At 23.9% G+C, this 21,665-nt stretch overlaps 1 protein-coding gene across 4 annotated transcripts in view; it reads right to left on the bottom strand.

Moving 5' to 3' along the window:
* The window catches only part of LOC129614260 (putative uncharacterized protein DDB_G0282133), a 37,979-nt gene that overhangs the window by 4,261 nt on the left and 12,053 nt on the right, over positions 1-21,665 (bottom strand). For all 4 annotated transcript variants that reach the window (XM_055528772.1, XM_055528771.1, XM_055528773.1 and 1 more), the window contains exon 2: positions 17,835-18,244. In XM_055528772.1, coding sequence (XP_055384747.1) covers positions 17,835-18,244 — 410 coding nt within the window. The remainder of the gene's footprint in view (positions 1-17,834; positions 18,245-21,665) is intronic.

Genomic DNA, 21,665 nt, shown 5'->3' on the forward strand with positions numbered 1-21,665 from the left:
TCATAAATTGTAGATAAAATTCATGGATCAATGATTTTGGCCTTGCTTGAAAAGGATTTTTGTTTATAAAATTGAAAGTTTTTGAAGTTTACGCCCGCACTTACAAGTAAGTATTTAATTTTTTCCCATTTAAAATTGTAATTTGTCCTCAATCTAATGTTGGGACAATTTTTTTTTTGAATTCTTGGAGAGTGATTTAAAAACTCCTTTGCTACAAAATGAAACAACGGTCTCAGTGAATTAATTACTTAAAATTCCAAAAAAAAAAAATTACAATAAAATACAATAGATGTGTAGTGCCTGAATCCTAGTATAGATTCAATTTTAATATTTTTATAAGCAAGTTTTAAGAAATCCAATTTAAAAAAAATATTCATGCACATTTTTACAATTTTTTATTAAAATTTTAAATTTATAATGCACGTCTGCAGCAAACTTTCAATCCTTTATGCAATTAGATTAAAAACTAAAATAATTATCCAATTTAAAATACCTTCTTGTACCATTTTAAAAGAAAGAAAACTTTTAATTATAAAATTCTAGATATTAATGCAGAAAATTAACTTTTTATTCGATAATACAAAAAAAAATAATAGGTATAATAAAATTGAACTTTCGTTTCCAATAGAATTATGATTCTTGTTTTAATTAGTGCTTCATCTGCTTTGAATTGAAAAATCGAGATTTTATTTTAAATCCTACTCAATTATTTCGTATCAGTTTTTCATACCTTCCATAGGGTACTGTTTATATATACGACAAAATCTAAGATTAAGATCGTATATGTAGTCTGATGAATGTTTACATCTCAGACTGAAATTATTTGTTAGCGATCAGACTTTACGTCAAAATTTGATAATCTGATCAGGCAAAATCTGATGTCGAACAAAGTTTACATTTACAACTTTCGTCAGATTCAGATTAAATCGTAAATTTTTCGTATTTGCTAATAAATTTTGCGTGTATTTAATTAAAATTTTATACAATCAACCGTATCTCATAAAATGTTGTAATGAACTTGCTTTTTCTTTCTGATTGTTTTGTTTGAATTTGACAAGACTTATGCGTCCTTTCTTGTCATGAAATTTTAAAAATTTCCACCCTATCGCCATTTTTAAATTAAGGATACGTCAGTTACTTGTCTAAATAATAATGTTCTTATAATATTATGTACAATGATTTTTTCGTGCATTTATAACATATATGTGAATTTGTAAGGATGTATTTAATTTAAGTTAATTGAAATAAATTGATTAAAATGCGCAAAATATTTTATAATTAAATTTATCACGTAACAGAGGTGTAAATAATTTTTTGAAAAAAAAAAACATTCTTTATTTTAAGGAAACAATGTTTAAAATTTTGTTTGTATTTCAAGTAAGCACGTAATTAAAAAAAAACTAATTTAGTAACTGCATGATAATTTCATTCCCCTGTCAAATTAGGATCTAAATTACAGGCTTGTAAATAACAGGTTATTAAAGAGATTTCGCGCTTAAATTAACATTTCAATGTAAGTATGGTTTTAGCGGTCGCGCCCATTCAATTTTTAAAATAAATCATAAATCTTTTATTATTTTTACATGTAGTAACGGCACTATAACTGTTATGCTCAATTTATTGATTTCGGAATATAAAATTCTAATTCTCTTATTATTTATTACTTACTTATCTTCCAAAATATTACAATAAAAATTAGATTAATAAAATTTAGAATAATAAACGAAATTGAATGCTAGCAATAAATTGCTTTCCGTTTCTTCAAACATTTTCAAAGTTATTGTTCAATAAAAAAACTTTTTTACACATTTTTCTTTTCGTGCTATTCCTAACACGTTATAATTTAATAATTTTTTTTTTTTTTTAATTAAATTACAAAACATAAGTAATAATGTTTAACAAGCAATTAATTTTTTTGTTTTTACCGTAAACAATAAATTTCTAATCATCGAATCTTTGTTCTTGTGGCGCTTTCGATTCATCGAAGAGGAAAATTATACACATATACATATGTATATATGCATATGTATGTAAAAGGAAAATTTTGTGTTGATTGCATGAAGAATATTGTAGCAAAATAAATAAAAAAATAATAGAATACTAATTAATATAGAATTTATGTAATATTTTTTTATTTGGATTATATTGTTATGTAACCGTTCTAAAATTATTTCCGAATTGTAAAAAATGCAGTAAGAATATTAAGTAATTGAATTTTTAAGAAACAAACTAAATTGTATATACATAGATGTGGCGATTAATTACACATAGGTGTAGTCGTGGTTAAATGAGTGAATTTGTTTGTCAGGACAGGATTCAGATATCAAACATTTTATTTTAAATAAAAAATTACTAGAGTTCAAAACAAATGTCTACTTTTTAAGAGTGACATGAATTGTATTTTCAAAAATGACGAAAATGTTGACAAATCTAATTTTACAAAACGTGTTGGCACTTATCGCCGTTACACTACATATTTAATAGAAAATTGACTTAATTTAAGCGCCCACTTAAGTGCTTTGATGAATTGCAGCGATTAGTTGATATCCGCTGCAGAGCTCCACTGAACACTTTATTTTTGCTTTAAAAAATTATTATATTTGGTATGAATGACGGCTGTCAGTTTTAACTTATATTTTTTTCAAAAAATTTTTTTTTTTTTTTTCAATGGTTGATAATTTTTCCGAAATATAATTTTTTTTAATTCTTGTGCAAGAAGAAAATCAGCTTTGATAAAGTGCGTATGTAGCGCACGAAATATATTAGCGAAAAATAAAAGTATTTTATTCCGAATAAAAGGAAGTTTTCTTTTCACACCAATTAAAAAAAAGTATATTTTTTTATTTTTATTCAAAATTTTTAAACCGCTTGAGTTAAGTGATTAAAAAAATAAGCGTTCAGCAGAAAATTGCTTCAAGCGCTTTAATAATTTTAAATCGCTTAAGTTAGCAGAACGCGCCCAATGATATTTTACGTCTAAGCGAAATTGTGCTTAAAATATATTATTGCCATACTAGATATATTCAAGGTTTCTAATATTTCTATTTATATTTCTACAACTAATTTTAATTTTTAAACTAAGTAAAACAATTTTTGTTAATATTTGTATTATAATTGTAATTCTTAAATATTTTTTTTTTCCTCTCGCATATAAATTACTTAGTTAATAAGTAAATGTAGATTTAAGAAGAATTATTGTAATAACTCATTTCTGAATTTATTCATATGAATAAAAATGACAATATTAAATGTGATAAATGATCTCTCTCAAAAAGAATAAAAATTATCTTTCTCAAGTAAAATCAAAATATCAAGTCACTTTACCTCAGAACAAAGTCTGTTTGTACGAGTATAATAAATATTTTATCAACATTTGCACATACCAACCACATACGTATTTTCATAATAGAACCCAATTATTTTTATAAGAGAAATAAAACTTTTCAATTGGATTAATTAGAAAATTACCAACCTTTTATTAAATTTAATAAAAATTTCAAGAGAGAACAATTTATATTTTGATCAATGATTGTAGATTTTAAATTCTATAAGAAAATATATCAAAAATAATTTTAACGTACCTAATATTGTAATAGTTGTGCATTAAAAATTCTTTCAAACACAAGAAAGTGAGTTCAGTTTTTGAAATAATTCTTTAGATTAGTAAAAAAAAAAATTAATATTTTGACTACAATTTGTATTTCGAAATTGGGACAGATTTCAGCGGGCCATCGCTCATATACGAAAGCTACTCGTATAATGCGAGAGAGAACAAGTTTGCTCTTCTTATTTATTTTTATAGAAATCGTACGAAAGCGCGGCGAAAATAAATTCACATAGAAAAAAATTTATTCTAAACGTTCTATTTATCACATCACACATTTGTGTGCTTATCATATTTCACCTAATTTTGCTGAAACTATTTTTGAAGCAAATATGCGCCGAAAACTACTCTACATGGAACTGAATCGGAAATGGAGCTATATATAAATATTAGCGTTACTAATTTCAAAGTTTACAAAAATTTTACTTTTTATTATGAAACCAAATATAAGAAAATTGAATTCTGTACATCAGAAAAATCTCACTAAATAAAATTTTCATAAAATATATAAAAAAAATTGTAACGAAAAAAGCATTTTTTTTTTTAAGAAGAGGGCCACAAGTAAAAGAAAAAGATTGAGAACCACTACTCTACAAACCAGAATCATTTTACGCTTTAGTTAAAATTAATATTTTTATAATTGTTGTGTGTACATAAGACAAACATCAACAACTACAAGTATCTATGTATATAAAAAAAAGTACACAAAGTAGCACAAGTAGAAATTTATTCGCGCAAATCGCTTTGCAAATCCGTTAATTTACTATCATTTTAAGTTTTATATTTTCTTTGCTGTTCTTTTTATATTTTTTTAATTTTATTTTGATTCCGTTTCATTCGTTTATCATTTAATTAGTATACACCAGTAATTTGCAATTCTTTTTAACTATATTAATAGAATAGTATTCTAAAGGTCAAGTAATTTGTGTTTCGCTTTACGGGTTTACGGCACTGTATAGATGATATAGAATTTATTTTATTTAATTCACATATTCATTGTATATATTCATTATATGTAAGTAAAAATTGATTAATTATATTTTTTATTTTTTAATAACATTTTCGTATTTTTATATAATTAACCTGTATTTAAAATGTAATAAAATTACTATAGAATATTTGCATTACTAAAAAGTGTTCTTTTATTCGTTTGAAGTCAGGGGCGTCTTTTGTATATTTTAAAATTCATTATTATTTAATCACGGGCGCATGGTATAATAAATATGTAATGTGAATATTTTAATTAAAAATGCATTTATTTCAACAATTATTTTGTATTTTTTTTTAATTTGTAATTAATTAACAATACGATAATTTTCAATAAAATTGAAATTCAAGTTTAAATGAGAATTACTTTGTGAATTACTAATTACAACAAAAAATAATTTATTTATATTAATTATTAATTAAGAGTGTTATGATTTAGAACCAGTTTCAAATGCGATTTCTTAATAATTGTTTTAGAAGGTTAAGGCAATCAATAAATGTAACTTATATTTCATGAACTATGAAATGTAAATGAGTTTTTGAATTTTACGGTCATTTAGTACTTTTTTTTAAGTATATTTTTTGTATTAAGTAGTATAATCATTAATGCTCTTTTACAATTTTCGTTTGTCGGAAAATTTGTTCATTATTTATTAAATCAAATTTGGTTTTTCATAAATTCCAAAGTAATTTGATTTTATTCTAATGTAATTCAAAGTTCAAAGAAAATATGATCGAATATTATAAAAAACTATGATCTTTTATAAATTTTCAAAACATTCATCATTGTTTTGAAAATAAGTTTATCATAGAAGGAGAAGAATCCCATTTTTCCTATTGCTATTTATAGAATACACGTATATACGTACGAAAATATCTGCACAAATATCGCAAGTTTTGAGTTACCAATTTTACATGTACCGTATGTCTATGATTTAGATTTTTACATAGGGATAAAGTTAAATTTTTTAAATATGATTGAAATTTTCACAAGTTCATATAAATATGCGATCGAAACGTACATTTACATTTTTCTAGTAACCTTATTGTTGAATTTTTGGAGAGTTCTGTATAATTATTTCTCCAATTATATACTACATTTTAATTTTGATTTTATTACAAATTAGAAATATTTGCGATCGATTAATAGAAATACAAAAGGTTCACTAAGTTTACCAAACTCATTTATAAATATATTATAAAATGAAAAATAAAAAAAAAAATTTATTCAAATTTATTCTGGAGAACACTAGTTCCATTTAATTTCAAACAATGAAAACCACACTATGAAATGAAAGCTACAAATGGTACACATATACAATACAAGAACATGTGATTTAACAAGAAAATGAAAACACCTGCACAACACTTAATTTTTATTATACCTATTACACTTTTTAAAACATATTACGACTTTTCATAAATATAGTATATCGCGATATAAAGCGAAAACTGCGTTACATGTTGCTAATTTAGTTTATTCAAAAAGTTTGCTAAATTTTTGTAATGTAGCGTTAATATGAGTAACGCTGTTTAAATATATAGAAGAGTTAAAAATATATTGCACATTATGTGATGAATGCGCTATTTTTTTGCAGTATTGTGTCTCGCAGTTATTGTTTTGTACTATTGCGTTTATGAAAATCTCTATAATATTTTATTTAAAAAATATACCACAAACTATATTTCTGTACACATTTACTTATATTATTATACCCGTACGAACGTATGTTCGAAGGGTATACTAAATTTTCCTTACCGTTTGTAACGCTGAGAAATAACGGTCTTAGATATAGACTCAAGTGTATGTTTTTGATGAGCGTCGAATTCTGAGTTGATTTAGCTTTGTCAGTCCTTCCCTCCGTCCGCCCCAACGATAACTCAAAAACTAATTGAGCTAAGTTTACCAAACTTTCACAAATGATTTATTATAGAAAGTGCCAAAACCCTATTTAAATTGGACATGAACGGGGTACTGGTTCGGGTAGCTGCAATACAAATTGAATAGTAATTTGGCACACACAGTATTTTGAAAAACACTGTATTAAAATTTTCCGTAAATTAATATGGTAATGTGGCAACTTAAAGTCATAGTCTTTCCCATAGTCAGTTATGCCATATTTATTCGCACATAGGGTAACAAATTCGTACGGGTATCACAGAGTTAACAAGGTCTCAACTCTATTTTTTCTCGTTTTTAATATTAAATTAAAAATTTTCATTTAAAATTGTCTGGTTTTTATTTCAAATTCAATTTATGAAGAATTCAATTAATATTTTTCAGAATTTTTGTAAATATTTTTTTTAAAAAGAAATCCTAGACATGTACAATCCATTCTATTAAAAAAATTTAACCATGAAATTGTAATTTTATGGTTTATTATTAAAATCACACAATATTCATATGTACTGAAATCAATCAAATCACTCATTTTGAAAAAAAGCAAAAAAAAAAAACAATTTTTTTTCCACAAAATTCCTATATTCTTATTAATAGATCACAATGTACCTACACATGTATGTTTGTACATAACATACATGTACTACATTTTGAAGGTTTATTATTTTCCAAGGGATTCTTTGTAGAGATAGATAGTCAAGGGTATAATTTTTATGAATAAAAATAAAAAAGAAGAATAGAGGAAAAAAGCAAATGATTACAAAATTTACAAAAATCTATTTTCTATTATTAAAAATCGTTTTGCTCTTCTTTTTTATTTGATATTTTTCTAATAATTATTTTGTTTTTATTTTCAGTTCAGTGAATAAATAAAGAAACTTTCGACAAATACAAAATAAAAAAAAAAAAATTAAATTATGACATCACAATTGACTAGTGATCTGAATTTTATTACTTAACTTCATTTTAAATTTTGCACGATTATATTTTCTACCTACCCACTTTATATCACTATATTTGTATGTAAATGTACACATATATTATAAAGGTTTGTTTATATACTATTATAACAGTTTAGTATTTCTACATTGCCGAATGTTCAAATTCAATTTTGAATCTCTTCTTTTTATATCAATTTTTTTTCTTTCAATTAAAATATTCAATACGGTTTTATAATTTTAATTAACTCTTCCAATTATTATATTTAAGTTAACATAGTATGTACATACATATGTACTATATTCAAATCAGTATACATGAAAGTATAACAATTTCATAATATTAAGAGATTTTATAACCTTACTTTTTTTATTTAACTGTTTTATAGTTTAATTCCTGATTTTTTATAATTCAAATTTTAAATAATGATTATTTATAATTATTGTAACAGAAGCACAAAATTTTTAATATCACAACACAATATATGTACATGTATAGATAGGTGTGTATTTTGAATGTGGATAATACGAGTACATTGAATTTTAAACAAAACATTGAATTGTGAATAAAATTTTTGAAAAAAATTCATTCACAATTTTAAATTTTTTTTATTATTTATTTTATTTGTTTTTATTAAATTTTTGCACTGGTTAATTTGAATTTTATTTTAGGTGCGTCAAGTTTTCAATTTAATTCATAAAAATAAATTTTTATTACATATTCATTTTTTCAATTTAATTTTTTTATATTAAAACACTAAATTAATAAAAAATTCACAAGAAAATATCTTTTAAATTTTTATTCTAAAATAATTTCACATGGAAATTTCCAATTTTTAAATAATTAAAATTATTGTTTCTTAAAAACAATGGAATTTATTAAAGATTTTATTGTAAAACAATGAACACTTTTATAATACTTAAGTATATAATTAATTTTAATTGCAAAATTAATTTTAAAAGTAAAAATATTTAAAATTTAATACATAAAATTATTTTGAGAATAAAAATAAATTTTTTTTTTCCTTCAATTAAAAGTGAAAACAAAAACACTTTTTTCTAATAAATTTTTTTTTTTTAATTAATTTTAATAACAAAACAAAAAATAACACAGAAAATTTTAGTTCAAAAAAAAAAAAAAAATCAAGTAATTTTAAATAAAATAGAGAAAAAAAAAAGTAACATAACACTAGCCAGTCAGTACGAGTATAAATAAATAAATAAATAAAGAAACGTGAAAATAGACAAAAATGGTAAAGACAAGTTCTTGAAGTACGTTATTGTTGTGTAGACTGTTTAAATGTGTGTATGTATTACATGCCTAGATGTATACAAAATATATAACAATCCTATATAAAATTTCATTGTGTGTATATTTGTAGTAATTATTATACAGGAGATACTCGATATAATGACTACTAAATAATATGAGTCGTAATCGATAATGTAAAATGCGCGTTGAATTCTTTTGAATCTTAATAGATATTGAAAAAAAAATTAAACTGTTGATTTTGATTTTTGTGCAAAATCGAAATTTTTTATAATTCGAATTTGAATTTAAGTAAAATATCAAATTCAAATTGTCAAAAATAAATTGTTGTTAAAGCAGTAGTTGACTGGTCTCATACAAAAGTTGTATACGAAAGTTGATATGCAAAAAAATTTTTTAAGTATAAATTGTTGATTGCTGTCGACCGAAATTTTGACATTATCGATTATGTCTTATGTAAGGGATCTTACATTTAATACGAAATTCTTATAATAATAGAATTTATTAAAAATAAAGGTTTTTAACTTAAATTAAAAGTACATACTTAAATAAAAATGGTACAAGTATAAATTGTATACATACATATTTTCATATAATTATTTGTCTTTTCAATTTTTGACATTTAGTTATGTCGTTCAATAATTTGACATTTATATATTGCACTTGTATTTGCACGTATTCCAGTTGGGCTTTAAGTCAAAAATGCCTCTTTGTAATATAATTATGAGTTGGAGGCGAATAAAATTACTCTGGTCTTGTTTAAAACGAAATAATTTTTAAACTTAAAAATAAGTGTTAATTTTTTAAATGGTAAAAGATAGCACACCAATGTTGATTATTTTATATAATTTATTAGATCAACATAATGTTTATATCGACACTCTACTATTGTATGTACTTACGATATATACGGCTGCAAATACCAAATAATTTAATATCAAAATAAAATAAAAAAAAAACTGTAAAGCTAGAGCTAGATTACTATTAAAATATTTTGATGCCTAACCGTAGATTAACTTCAGGAATGTATAAATAAACAACACAAGTACACCACACAAAAACAAAAGTAAAAACATATGGGACTACAAAAAAAAAATAAACAGAAAGGAAAAAAAAAAAGAGAAGGAGTTGAATTTTAGCATATTTGAATTAAAAGTTTTTCGCATTATTGCAATAATAAATTTCAGGTTTGAATACTGTAACAAAAATAATACTTATTATTTATTTGTTAGATCTACATTGTGTACTTCGACATATTATAACGTATACATGTATGTATATTATTTTTCTTTCACATGAACTAACAACATTAGTCATACATGGCTCATAAATATTTTGTATGCATACATACAAATTTTTAAGTATAACTTTAATTTGAATAGTTAGTATTTATTTTAGTATTGAAAGTTTTGAATCAATCCAGTAAAAGTATGTGTATACTTATTTATACAACCGTCGTCATGCCTAGGTTTACAATGTAAAAAAAATTATATTAAAAATTTTTAAATTAAATTATTTATACATTGCTTGGCACTCCAGGTAACTTAAAAATTATAATATAGATTAAAAATATTAATAGTGTTAAAAATTTCAAGGGTTCTTTAAGTTTTGTGAATTTATTGTAATTGATAATAAAAATTCCTTGAAGAAATAATAGAAGAATGACCGAAGTAAATTTACAAAATGTTATTGTACTTGAGATTAAAAATATTTTATTTAATTCTTAAATGTTTCTAATTTTCAAAACTTAGTTAAGTATTTTGTTACTGACATTGGACACATCATAAACACTCAGAAACTGAGAAGTGAGTTATTTATTACCTTGTTATTTCTATTCATGTAGTTCAATTGATTTAGCATTTAAAATTCTATTTAAATAATCTTAGAGCTAGGGTATACATAATATTTTTATTTTTGTCATTGTTTGATTGCTTATTTGTGTTCTATATTCTAAAAGCGCATACAAATTCAACTGACTAATATTGCATCTAATCAAATAATCAGAAAGTTCGAATTTTTTTACAAATTAACAGCAATATTTAGGTGACTCAATTGATTTGTATTGCCTCAATAGTCTTGTTCCTTATAATGAACGATGGCAATGAATTTATAAAGCAGGTACTGAAAATTGCATATTTGCTGAAATTCTTTGAGTCAAATTAACAATAGTTTCGACTTCAAAATAAAAAATATAGGCCCCTGTCACGATTATCACAAAAAGTGAATGAAAGGAAAAATTAGTGGAAGACAAAAATTACACTTTTTCTTTGTGATTGAATGACGAACAGCTGTATGATTCATTTTTTTTTTCAATGATGACACCGAATTCTTTTTCATATAAAATTACAAAGTACAATGGAAACTTTTTTTGACAGTCTATTTTTTAATGATGACACTAAAAATGAAAGATAGGTTCACAAAAATGTGAATGGTATAAACCAAGATGGGACCGGCCCTCTGATAGCTTTTATTTTAAATATTCATTTTTTTTTATAATTTAGAAAATTGACCTTTTGTTTTTTGGAACAAAGCGCAAATGCATATGCAGTAAGAAGCGGGAATATAAATTATTGTTAAAGCTTAAATAATGCGTTTGCAATTTAAAAATTATATAAAAGCTCTTATTTTTTGTTATTCCCATACATGCATTTTGAATTAATAAGAAAATCTAAAACGTATAATTATATTTCATGTACTGCTTGTAAACAATATTTTCTAAAATTATAATAATATATTTTTGCAGAAATAATAAATATGTAATAGTATGCACATGATAACAAAAAAAAAAAAAACAATTGCAATTCGGCCGGAATACTAAAAATTGAAATTTTTTTAAGTACATACGAGTATAGCAAAAGTAACTAACATAACAATACATTCATGAACAATAGCACAACACATTTTTATTTTTTCATGTATAAGAGAGAAAAATTCAGTAGTCATAATAATTACAATTTTCATTAATGAATAGTTACTTTCCTTTTTTTTGTTTTCGTAAAAATTTAATTGAATATTAATTATTAGTAAAAATATTGCAAACAATTGACTAAAAACGTATACTGCTGAAATTAACGATTTATGAAATAAAATTATAAAATATTTGTTTTCTTTATTTAGTAGTAGAAAATTGTAGCTTAAAAATTATTGGTAATAATGCGTTACTAGCAAGATGAGTAAATTATTGTAGTTAGAGAAAAACTTAAATTTACTGAACGTTAACATATAAATTGTTAAACTAACTTGAGCTTGCAGAATTCAGAAAAATTATTATACGAAAAAATTGTTATGAAAATTAATCGATACATTAACGGTAAAATTAATTACATTTGAAAAAATATTTAACTGCCACCCGAAGAGGCGGTCAGGATATAAAAACTATTGTGTTTTTCTTCGGCGTCGTGTCATTAAAAATTAAAATAGTTTGTAAAACATATTTAATAGTACATTGACGTTGCATTGTCAACGACTTGATTTTTACATGTACCGCTTTTTTTTTTTTAAATATTGAGTAAGGCAAGTCATACATACATATACCTTGTATATACAATTTGTATGTACGAGGAATATAAAAAAAAAATTATTACATATTTATTGTAAAAAAATATCATTAAGAAATTTTTGAGTTTTTTGTTCTTTTTGTTGCAATTTAAAAGTTATGCCTTAATGTTTGTCTTTTATTAAAAACCCATGAGTGTAAGAGGTGTGCCATTGTTTTATAAAAGGAAAAAACTAGAAATTAATCGTATTACTCGCAACTTTATTAATGTATTGTTAATTACAATTATTTTGGTTTTTTTTTTGCAAAAAACATACGAAAACATTACAATTTTTTTTTATAAAAGGAATAATGGAAAACACATTAGTAAAAAAGTGTTATACACAACAATAGTAAGTATTACAATGTAACGTAAGCTTACAGCGGAATTGCAACCATTTGGAAAAAACGTGCTATTTTTGTAATATAAAAATATTTTGTTTCCAATTTGTAAACTTTGTTGAACTGTAAATGAACAAAAAATTTGACGGGTCTTAATAAATTTAAATCCATTTGACCTGGAAGAATTGTTTGACGGTAGAGTAGTCAATAATAAATGTAGAAAAGTTGTTTTTTTTTTTGGAAAATTAACGAAAATTGACTTAATTGGTATTTTTATAGGTTTCGGTTCGAAATTGAGTCCAAGCTCAAGTTCTGGTTTGGGTTGGTCCCAACTTTTTCTATAGAGAAATATTTTTATACAGTGTTAATTTTTTATTTCAAAAACAGATCAAATCCTGTCTTTTCGAAACTAAACAAATTTTACGGTTAAAATTAGTCTCACACTTGTATTTGAATATAGTATTTCCTTAATGTTATACATGTACCTGTAAGACAACTTGCAGCCATTAAAGAAAATTACCAAACTAAATCTAAATCAAACGAATTTATTTTTAAATATTGAAACGTCACATAAGCTTTGGTAAGCATTTCAATTGCAAATTGAGTATAAACACAGTCTTCTTTCATTTCAGGTTCCTATAACAAAGGGAGAAAACCTAGAACTTTGGCTGACAACAGTTCAAATTTGGTTAGAGTTTTAAACATTGGTTTTCATTTAATGAATAAAGGTTAATTGTATATGACACCTACATAATATTTAAAAGTATATTTTCATTATATATTTTCAATAATTTTTAAAGAACGTGTTCTCACTTCAAATGTAAACAATTATGTGAATACCTAATTGAACAAATTTATTGATTTTCAAATGTTTTAAATTAGAAGTTTATTATTAAGTAAAGTCTATATATTTTGTATGGTATTATAGTTAATTAAATGTGCACATCATAAATTTAATTTAAATTCTCTGAAAGTGAAAGTCTTCAAAATTTTCGAAAGAACTCAATTCAATTAGAAAATCAAATAATTTCGATACTTGCACTCTTACTTACTAACACCTTTTCAACTGCTTCATACAAAGAAGGAGAAAAGATTTTTATATTATTGTGCAATTCGGTCAAAAACTTAATTAATAAAAACACCAATTAATAAAAACTGGTGTAAAAATTTTATTTGCTAATAAGGACCTACGTGAGATTTCTTTTATCAAATTGTACATTGCCAGTATTTATAAAAAATATTTACCGTTTCTATACGAATAAAATAAAAATAAAAAAAAAAATTAATAATTTAATTAAAAAAATGAATTAATTAATCCAGTTTTCCGTTTTTCTTTCAAATTAGACAACAAATTGAAAAAATAAACCAAAAAAAAATTCGTTTTAATCTTGACATTAAAATATAAACTTTTTTTTTTTAAATTTAGTAAATAAATTTAACGGTACGATTTAACTAAACTAACTATAATTATTTTTTAAATAAAGTGGAGTGTGCACTTTCAAAAAGAAACTGAGGTTAAACATGTGCATTATTTTTTTATTTTATTTTTTTTTAAATTGAGTGAGACTGGTAAAAAGAAGAAAAAAAAATGAGAAAAAGAAATCAAAAAATACAAAATAGTGAATGCAGTCGCGTCACTTTTAAAATATGCGAGACACATTTGATATTTTTTTCCTTTCTTGTTTTACCTGTACTAAAGAGAACGTTAGAAGACTATTAAAAATTTAATATTTCGTTTGTAACGCTGACTAATAAATATATGTGATACCTAGGGTGATTTAGAGGGTTGTTATACAACAAAGTATAGCGTTATTAGTAAGTAGATCGAAAAAATGAGTAAAATTTTTGTTCCGAAGTGGATGGCAAATCTTAAGGGTGTGCGAGATATTTTCAGTTCAGAAAAAGATAGAAGCTTTAAAGTGACAATATTTGAATATGAAGGGCTTGAAAACAGTTCACATTTTTTTAAGAACCTTATTTTGGTAAGAAAACGAAAATTTAAGATTTTTATTGAATTACAATGAATTTTACATAAAAGTTCCTGTTGTTGAATTTTTTTGGATTTTTTTGCTACAAATAAACATTTTCAACTATGGCATAACTGTTATATAATTGGAATTCAATTGAAGCAGAGGTACGAAAATGATTTACTGTTACCGGGTAGAGAATCAAATTTTGGATAAACGGGTCTTAATAAAGACACCACTTTGTCAATGAAATTTTATTTGTATAAATTGTTGCAATATGTCAATATAAAACTTCGAAAACGATTTTGTCATGAAAGCTACACTTTCAAGCTACTTAATGTTCAATTTTACAGGAAAAAAAAATTGTGAAAAGGAGTGATATACTACACGGTATTTCGTCAAATGTGGTATAATTTGTGGAAAATATTTGAAGAGATATCTTAGGATTGACAAGGGTCCATATTTTCTCGTTTTTCAAATATTTTTTTCGTATTTTGAATTATTTTTTTTTTGTGCTTACGTTAAAAATGCATTTACCGTTGGCATTCTTAAGCGTAATCTGTCTTAGTAGTTTACTTTTTTTTAACACATTCACAATGATTTACAATGCAATAAAAATATTTTAATTTATTTTATTCTCAAATAACAAATTATACTTATGAATTTTATATTAAGATAAAAATAAAAGTGAGTTCTACTAACAATTAAACGTGATTAAGTTAAATTAATCTTTAAGTTAGATAGTTTTGCCTTTTCTTATTTTTATTTTTTCTCATTTTAAAAGTAAATTTATTCTTTATGTAATCGTTTTATGTGTACACATATAAATCAAGTGTGTGTAACACACGGCAGGAAAACATCTTTGAAGAATCTATGTATAATATACAGTAAATATTATGATAATTTAATCTTAATAAATAAATAAAGTATATGTATGTATACAATTATAATAAAATATAATTAAGTTAAATTGTGCTTCAAGAATTTGTCTACAATGAATACTAGATAATTATATAAATTACAAGTATAATTAAGATTAATTAATTAATAGTAATTAATTATATTTTAGAGTAAGAATTACGTTGGGAGCAATAAGAACACACACATTGATGTATTAATGAATATTTTAGCATAATTTTTAAATGTTGAATATTTGATGTGCTTTGTTGGATATATAACATTTTTCTTTTTGAGGCTAGTAGAAATTGGGCGCTAAAATTTGTATGAAATTTTTATTATATGCAAGTATAAATTGATAAAAATATGGTGGGCTTGTTGGTAATTAATATTATTTAAAGAAATTTGTTGCATGAAGATTTCAGACATTCAGGTTTGATATAGTTAGACGTAGGTTAAAGAGTAACATTAAAGTGAAAGTATAGTTTTTAGAAAATTAATAAAATTGTTGGAACTTAAGAAATGTTATAATATTTGCTCTGAAATTGCACAAGTTGAATTTATCGCATGCTAAATGGGTTTGTGTATCGAATGTTTTGTTGTACCAGATTGTTGCTGCTTATAGATTTAAGCATTAAATGTAATAAAAAACTGAAATTGTATAAATGAGACTGTTAATAAATTGTACAGAACTAGAAAATTAGTCAAAGTCATTATATTTTAAACAAATAAGGAAAGGGAATGTTAAAGAGTCGATAAAATTTAGAGTGTTTTTATTCGTATTTATTACTTGGATGAATTAGCTGTCATAATCAAAAATTATAAATTATTCATTTATTTAACAATCTATTGTACAAGTATACATACATAATCTACAGAGACGTAACTGAATTTACTAGAAAGTACGCTCTTACTAACATAAAAATCAAAATAACTAGGATTTAAGGTGACAGCTCACAGTTTTTTGCCATTATCACAATGAATTAGAATTACAATGCTATTCAGAATTTAAAGAAATGGACAGACTAATTATATAATAAAAGAATGATTGAGCTGTTATTACTTAGGCACATTTACATTGTAAGCTATACATTTATATTAATACTTAATACATTAATACTTAATAAAATTCCAATAAAAAAAAAAAAACTTGTATTAGCAAACTTCTTAACCTATTGAAAAACTTTCTTTTTCTAAAAAATAATTTATTTATTTTTTTATTAGAAGATTTTCCATAAAAATAAAAAAAGCATGTATTTTAGTTTCTATGCTTTTGAAAGTTATCAGTTCTATTTAAATTTAAAATTCAAAATTTATAACACAAACGCAATATTCGAAGATGGCAATATAAAAATACCATAGCCTTATATTCTTATCTTAAAACTATTTCAGATTTTAATAAAAAAAAAAAATTGTTTTACATGCATACACAGTAAAATCTACTTATAAAAAACTGTCATATAAGAGAAATTATAACAGTAAAACTATAATTGTGTCATTGCTTATCACACGCATCAAGTGTTAGAGTCCATAAATATAAGTTCATATATTATAAATTTTCGTTACGTTCAGGAATTTACAGTCCCTGAAGTGTTAGTATTAAATACGTGCCATACCGTTGCATTTCAAATAAAAGGGAGTGAGCGGTTCCAATGCACTGATTTTATCATTTTTTTAAAGAAAATTTCTTATAGGTTCAAAATATAATATCAAGGTTATGCGTTATAGGATAATAAATATACGTGCAAATTAAATTATTAGTATAAAAACAAAAATTTATATTACTAAACATCTGCGTTTTTAATTGAAATTTTCCAACTCAGAATTTTTGACCATACTACTATTATTTTACTACACGCAGTTGTATCTCATATCAGACAAAGAAATTACCTAAAGATATAAGTTCAACAAATTCGACAAACAGCTACATACATAAAAAATAACTATCTGGATTTGTGTGTGAATTTGAATTTAAATTTTCAACAATTAGTGAGATTTAGGTAAATTTTGAATATTTTTTTAAGTTTTAAGTTTAAGCTAGCACTGATCATTTATTTTTAACTTTCTTTTATAAAAAGCAAAATGAAGAGTAAAATCAAGTCTATTATAAACGAGTTTTACTGTATATTTAGACATTCAGACATACTCTTACAACTTATACCATTTCGGTCTATAATCTCAAAGACTAACTTTTATTTTCCACAAAAACAACCGAAAAACAAAAAAAAAATGTGAATTACCTTGCAACACATTTTGATTTTAGTTTTTTTTTCTTTTTTGTTATTATTCTTGAAAACAAGAGAAACGTAAATGAAAATAATAATAACAATAATAGTAAAAAACCTGAGTAAATTAAAAAAAAAAAAACACAAACATAAACAAATTCAAACTTACTTTTATTATCGGTTTTCGCGCTGTTATTCGTTATGCCAATATTATTACTAGCATTTGGAAGGGTTCCACCAGGTGATATTTCATTCTGGTTTCGTGATATTTTTCCATTCATTTTACTATTCTCTATAGTATTATTAATCGTATTTTCATTATTCATTTGCTGTTTTTGTTGTTGTTGTTGTATATTTTGTGAATTTCTATTTTGTGTTGGTTTAACATTATTTTGATCACCACCAACGGTATTCTCTTCCATATGGGTAATAGTTGTTAATATATTATTACTGGTTATTCTATTATCACTTGTAATGGTATTCTGTTTATCTGTTATTGCTGCTGTTGTTGTTGTTGTTGATTTTTTTGGTTGCTGTTTTATTATTGTTGTTGATGTTGAAGTTGAAGTTGAGGTATTTCTGCAAAAAAATAAAAAAAAAAATAAATTAAAATTAAAAAACAGAATAATATTATTTAAAAAATTTAAAAATAAATAATTTTATACAATTGCAAATACACGCACACACAAATATTTACCATGCATACATAAAAATCATTTATTTTTATTGTAATTTATAATGAAATTATTATTTAAAGCGTAAAAAAGTAAAAATTTTCATTATTAAACCCGGCGTATATTGTATGTTTGTATGTTCATATAAATGTTTATAAATATAGGCAAACCAACACAAAAATTAAATTTTTTAATTAAATTCACAACTTTATTTATAAGGTAAACAAGATCACCACCAATTGTCTTGTTATGAAAAATTTTTATGGGAATAAGTTCATCTAAGTTTATAGATAAAAATAAAAAAAAAAAGACAAAAATTTCTTTTAAATTAGTGTTGCCAATGTAGGAGGTTTTTCAATACACCTAAGTATTACAAAAAGTGTGTATAGATAAGCATATTTGATTAATTGCTAAATATGTCATTTGCCAAAGGCCAAATAATGTGTGGAGTTTTAAATTTTGTATAAAAAAAGTTGTTGTGTAATTAAATTTATACGTCATTTAAGTAAATTTAATTTTAAAGAGTTTATAATGTGGGGGGTAATCGAATAATTCGTTTAATTAAAATAAGTGAAAAAAAATCATTAATTATCAAAAATTATCTAAGTTTTCTGAAATGAATTCGAGCCGAAGCAATATGGTGTGCGAAGTACACTTTATTTAAATAACTTGAAATTTGTAAAAACCCCGTTCTGTTTATTTTTCTAAACTTCAAAATTTGTTCCATAATTGCATATTGGAAGGAGTCTATAATTAAAAAAAGCATTATTCATAGCGATGCAAATATTTATGCCGATTTCTTTTTCTCGTAGGTAACTGAACCCTTATGATTCCCATCACTACTTACATTAGCACTATATCTAGGCCCCTGGCACTTATATGGTTAATTAGTATTAACATTATATTTTCTAACAAAATGGCACTTGTATTAAATTCTATACCTTTATCCAAATTTTATCAAGCTTATAGTTTTAAATACATGAATTGCTAAAAATTAAGTACTTCTAATTTTTATAGCCTGGAAGGAATGAAAATAATTATTTGCATGGTTTAAATAAGTCTTATACGAAGATCTTAACAATTACACTGGTCATTATTAACATAAAATTTTTCTTATATTTTCAATATTTAATTAAAGCAGGTCAGGTAAAGTAATTATTCGTATTCATATACATATGTAAGTATGTATACGCATATGCTTTATGAATTTCGTTAACAAAATACTTAAAAAAATTGAAATTAATCAACTAAAGCAATTTCCACTATACTTATAATTTGTTTTGTAGAATTGATTTTTCTCACCTGATTATAAATTAATACAAACTTCACATAAATTGAATTGAATGAAAGCAACTTAATTTGAAAAATTTGAGCAATTTATTCAATATGTATTTAATTAGGTTTTAAAATCATTTGGGAACCTGAGAGAAAACTTTACTTTCATATTTACTTATTATACAAATAAGTTTAAACCGAATTTGAAGTTTTTGATAAGCACATTTCCTCTCAATTAAAAATTTAAATTCCAAATTAATTGAAAAGTGAAAATAATTTAAGACTGAGAAAATCTTGCCCAACACATATGTTTAGTATCTTATTTGGTGAATGTCAGAGGCGAAGCATATGTGGCGAAGCTCAATCAATTTTCCTTAAATAATTATTGCTTGTATAAGTATACATTTAAGAGTTCACATGTTTCTTCAATAAATTATTATTTATTATAAGTATTTACTTAGTTGTTTTTAAATAAAACAAATATATTGTAAGAATGAAATTTTCAATCAATAAATCCGTAACCAATGCCATCATTATTTAGTTGTTGTAAAATACTTAACAATTTCTATGTCAGGATATAAAATCAATAAAATGCCTTAATCTGACAATATGACATTCTTGTTTTGTACAAGTACATATAAAAAACACATCGCTGCACTCTTATAATAAAATATTTTCTGCCCCCTATAATGATACTTTATGGGAGGAAATTATAATTTTTAATTTATTGTTTTAAAAAATGATTTTTTTTTTATTTTATAAAATCCAATAACTTATAAAATGAATTTTGCACATCTTCTGCGTATATATACTTATATTGATTTCTCAGACAACATGAGCTTTTTCCATATAGAAAAAAAAATAGGAGGACGACACAAAAACAAAGTGATTTTTACAATTTTTAATATTAAGTATAGAAAATGCCAAGAGTTCGCAAAAAAAAAAAAATCTCAAGTGTATAGTATGTGTTCTAAGATTATTTTAAAACTGTGCATATTATGAAATGAATCACTCGTATATTTAAGAAAAATTAATTATTCACTGAATTATTATGTCATACTCTAACATGATCTTAAAAATACTTGTGTAGACTAGCAGAATTAGCATTTTATTTCTATATTATAGGAGTCAAATACAATTTTTTTTTGTATTTCGTTAAATAACTATATATAATTAAGAGTGAGTATATATATAATGTGAATGTTTAAGTGATTTGGAATAAAATTAAAAAAATTTTGAACAACAAAATAATAATTTTAAAATGATAAACATTTTAATGAGAATTTAGAGTCTGCCTAGCCTATCTAAAGTCCTGCCTTAATTAACTTAATATTACCAATTAAAATAATTAATTTACCAAAATGAACTCAGAATTCTCAAATATTTGATATTAAATTGCATTAGCTGCATAAGTAATAGTTTAACGAACTGAGAAACGCAATTTTAATTTTTTTTTTTGAAAAAAGACTCACATATCGTCTCACTTTTTTTCTCAGTGTATCAATATTGGCACAATATTCTATGTTGCATCAGATAACGTAATAAAACTTTTTGAATTATTGATTTGTGAATAACTTCCCTTCTACGCAAATTTAAAATTCGTGCCAATTCCGGTACACTGAGGAAAAATATGTGAAATATTCAAATTAAAAATAAATTGAGTTTAATTTTTATACCTTTATTAATATTAGTTTTGAGTTAAAAAAATTTTAATTTATTATATTTGTTAAAATTTCTGGCCAATGTTGTAGTGATTATGAAACCGGTCCTTTAACCGAAGGAGCTCGGGTTCAAGTTCTGGTCAGGTCACAATAAAAATTATACTTGATATTGTATAACTTAACTAAGCTCGTCATCACCTACTTAATTCAATGACTTGCAAAACAAATCTCGGCTATCTAGTCAAATGGAAGGTCATAATGCTCCCAAATGGAGTAAGGGGAAAAAATTGTGTTAAAATTTTATTAAATGCCTAAATTAATTATTTTTCTCCTCTTTTCCAAGGATGTTGTCTCTCATCCATATTTTCCTTTTATCTGGATTCTACTGTA

The sequence above is a fragment of the Condylostylus longicornis genome, unplaced genomic scaffold (assembly GCF_029603195.1).
Source record: "Condylostylus longicornis isolate FDR11 unplaced genomic scaffold, ASM2960319v2 ptg000107l, whole genome shotgun sequence".
Lineage (NCBI taxonomy): Eukaryota > Metazoa > Arthropoda > Insecta > Diptera > Dolichopodidae > Condylostylus > Condylostylus longicornis.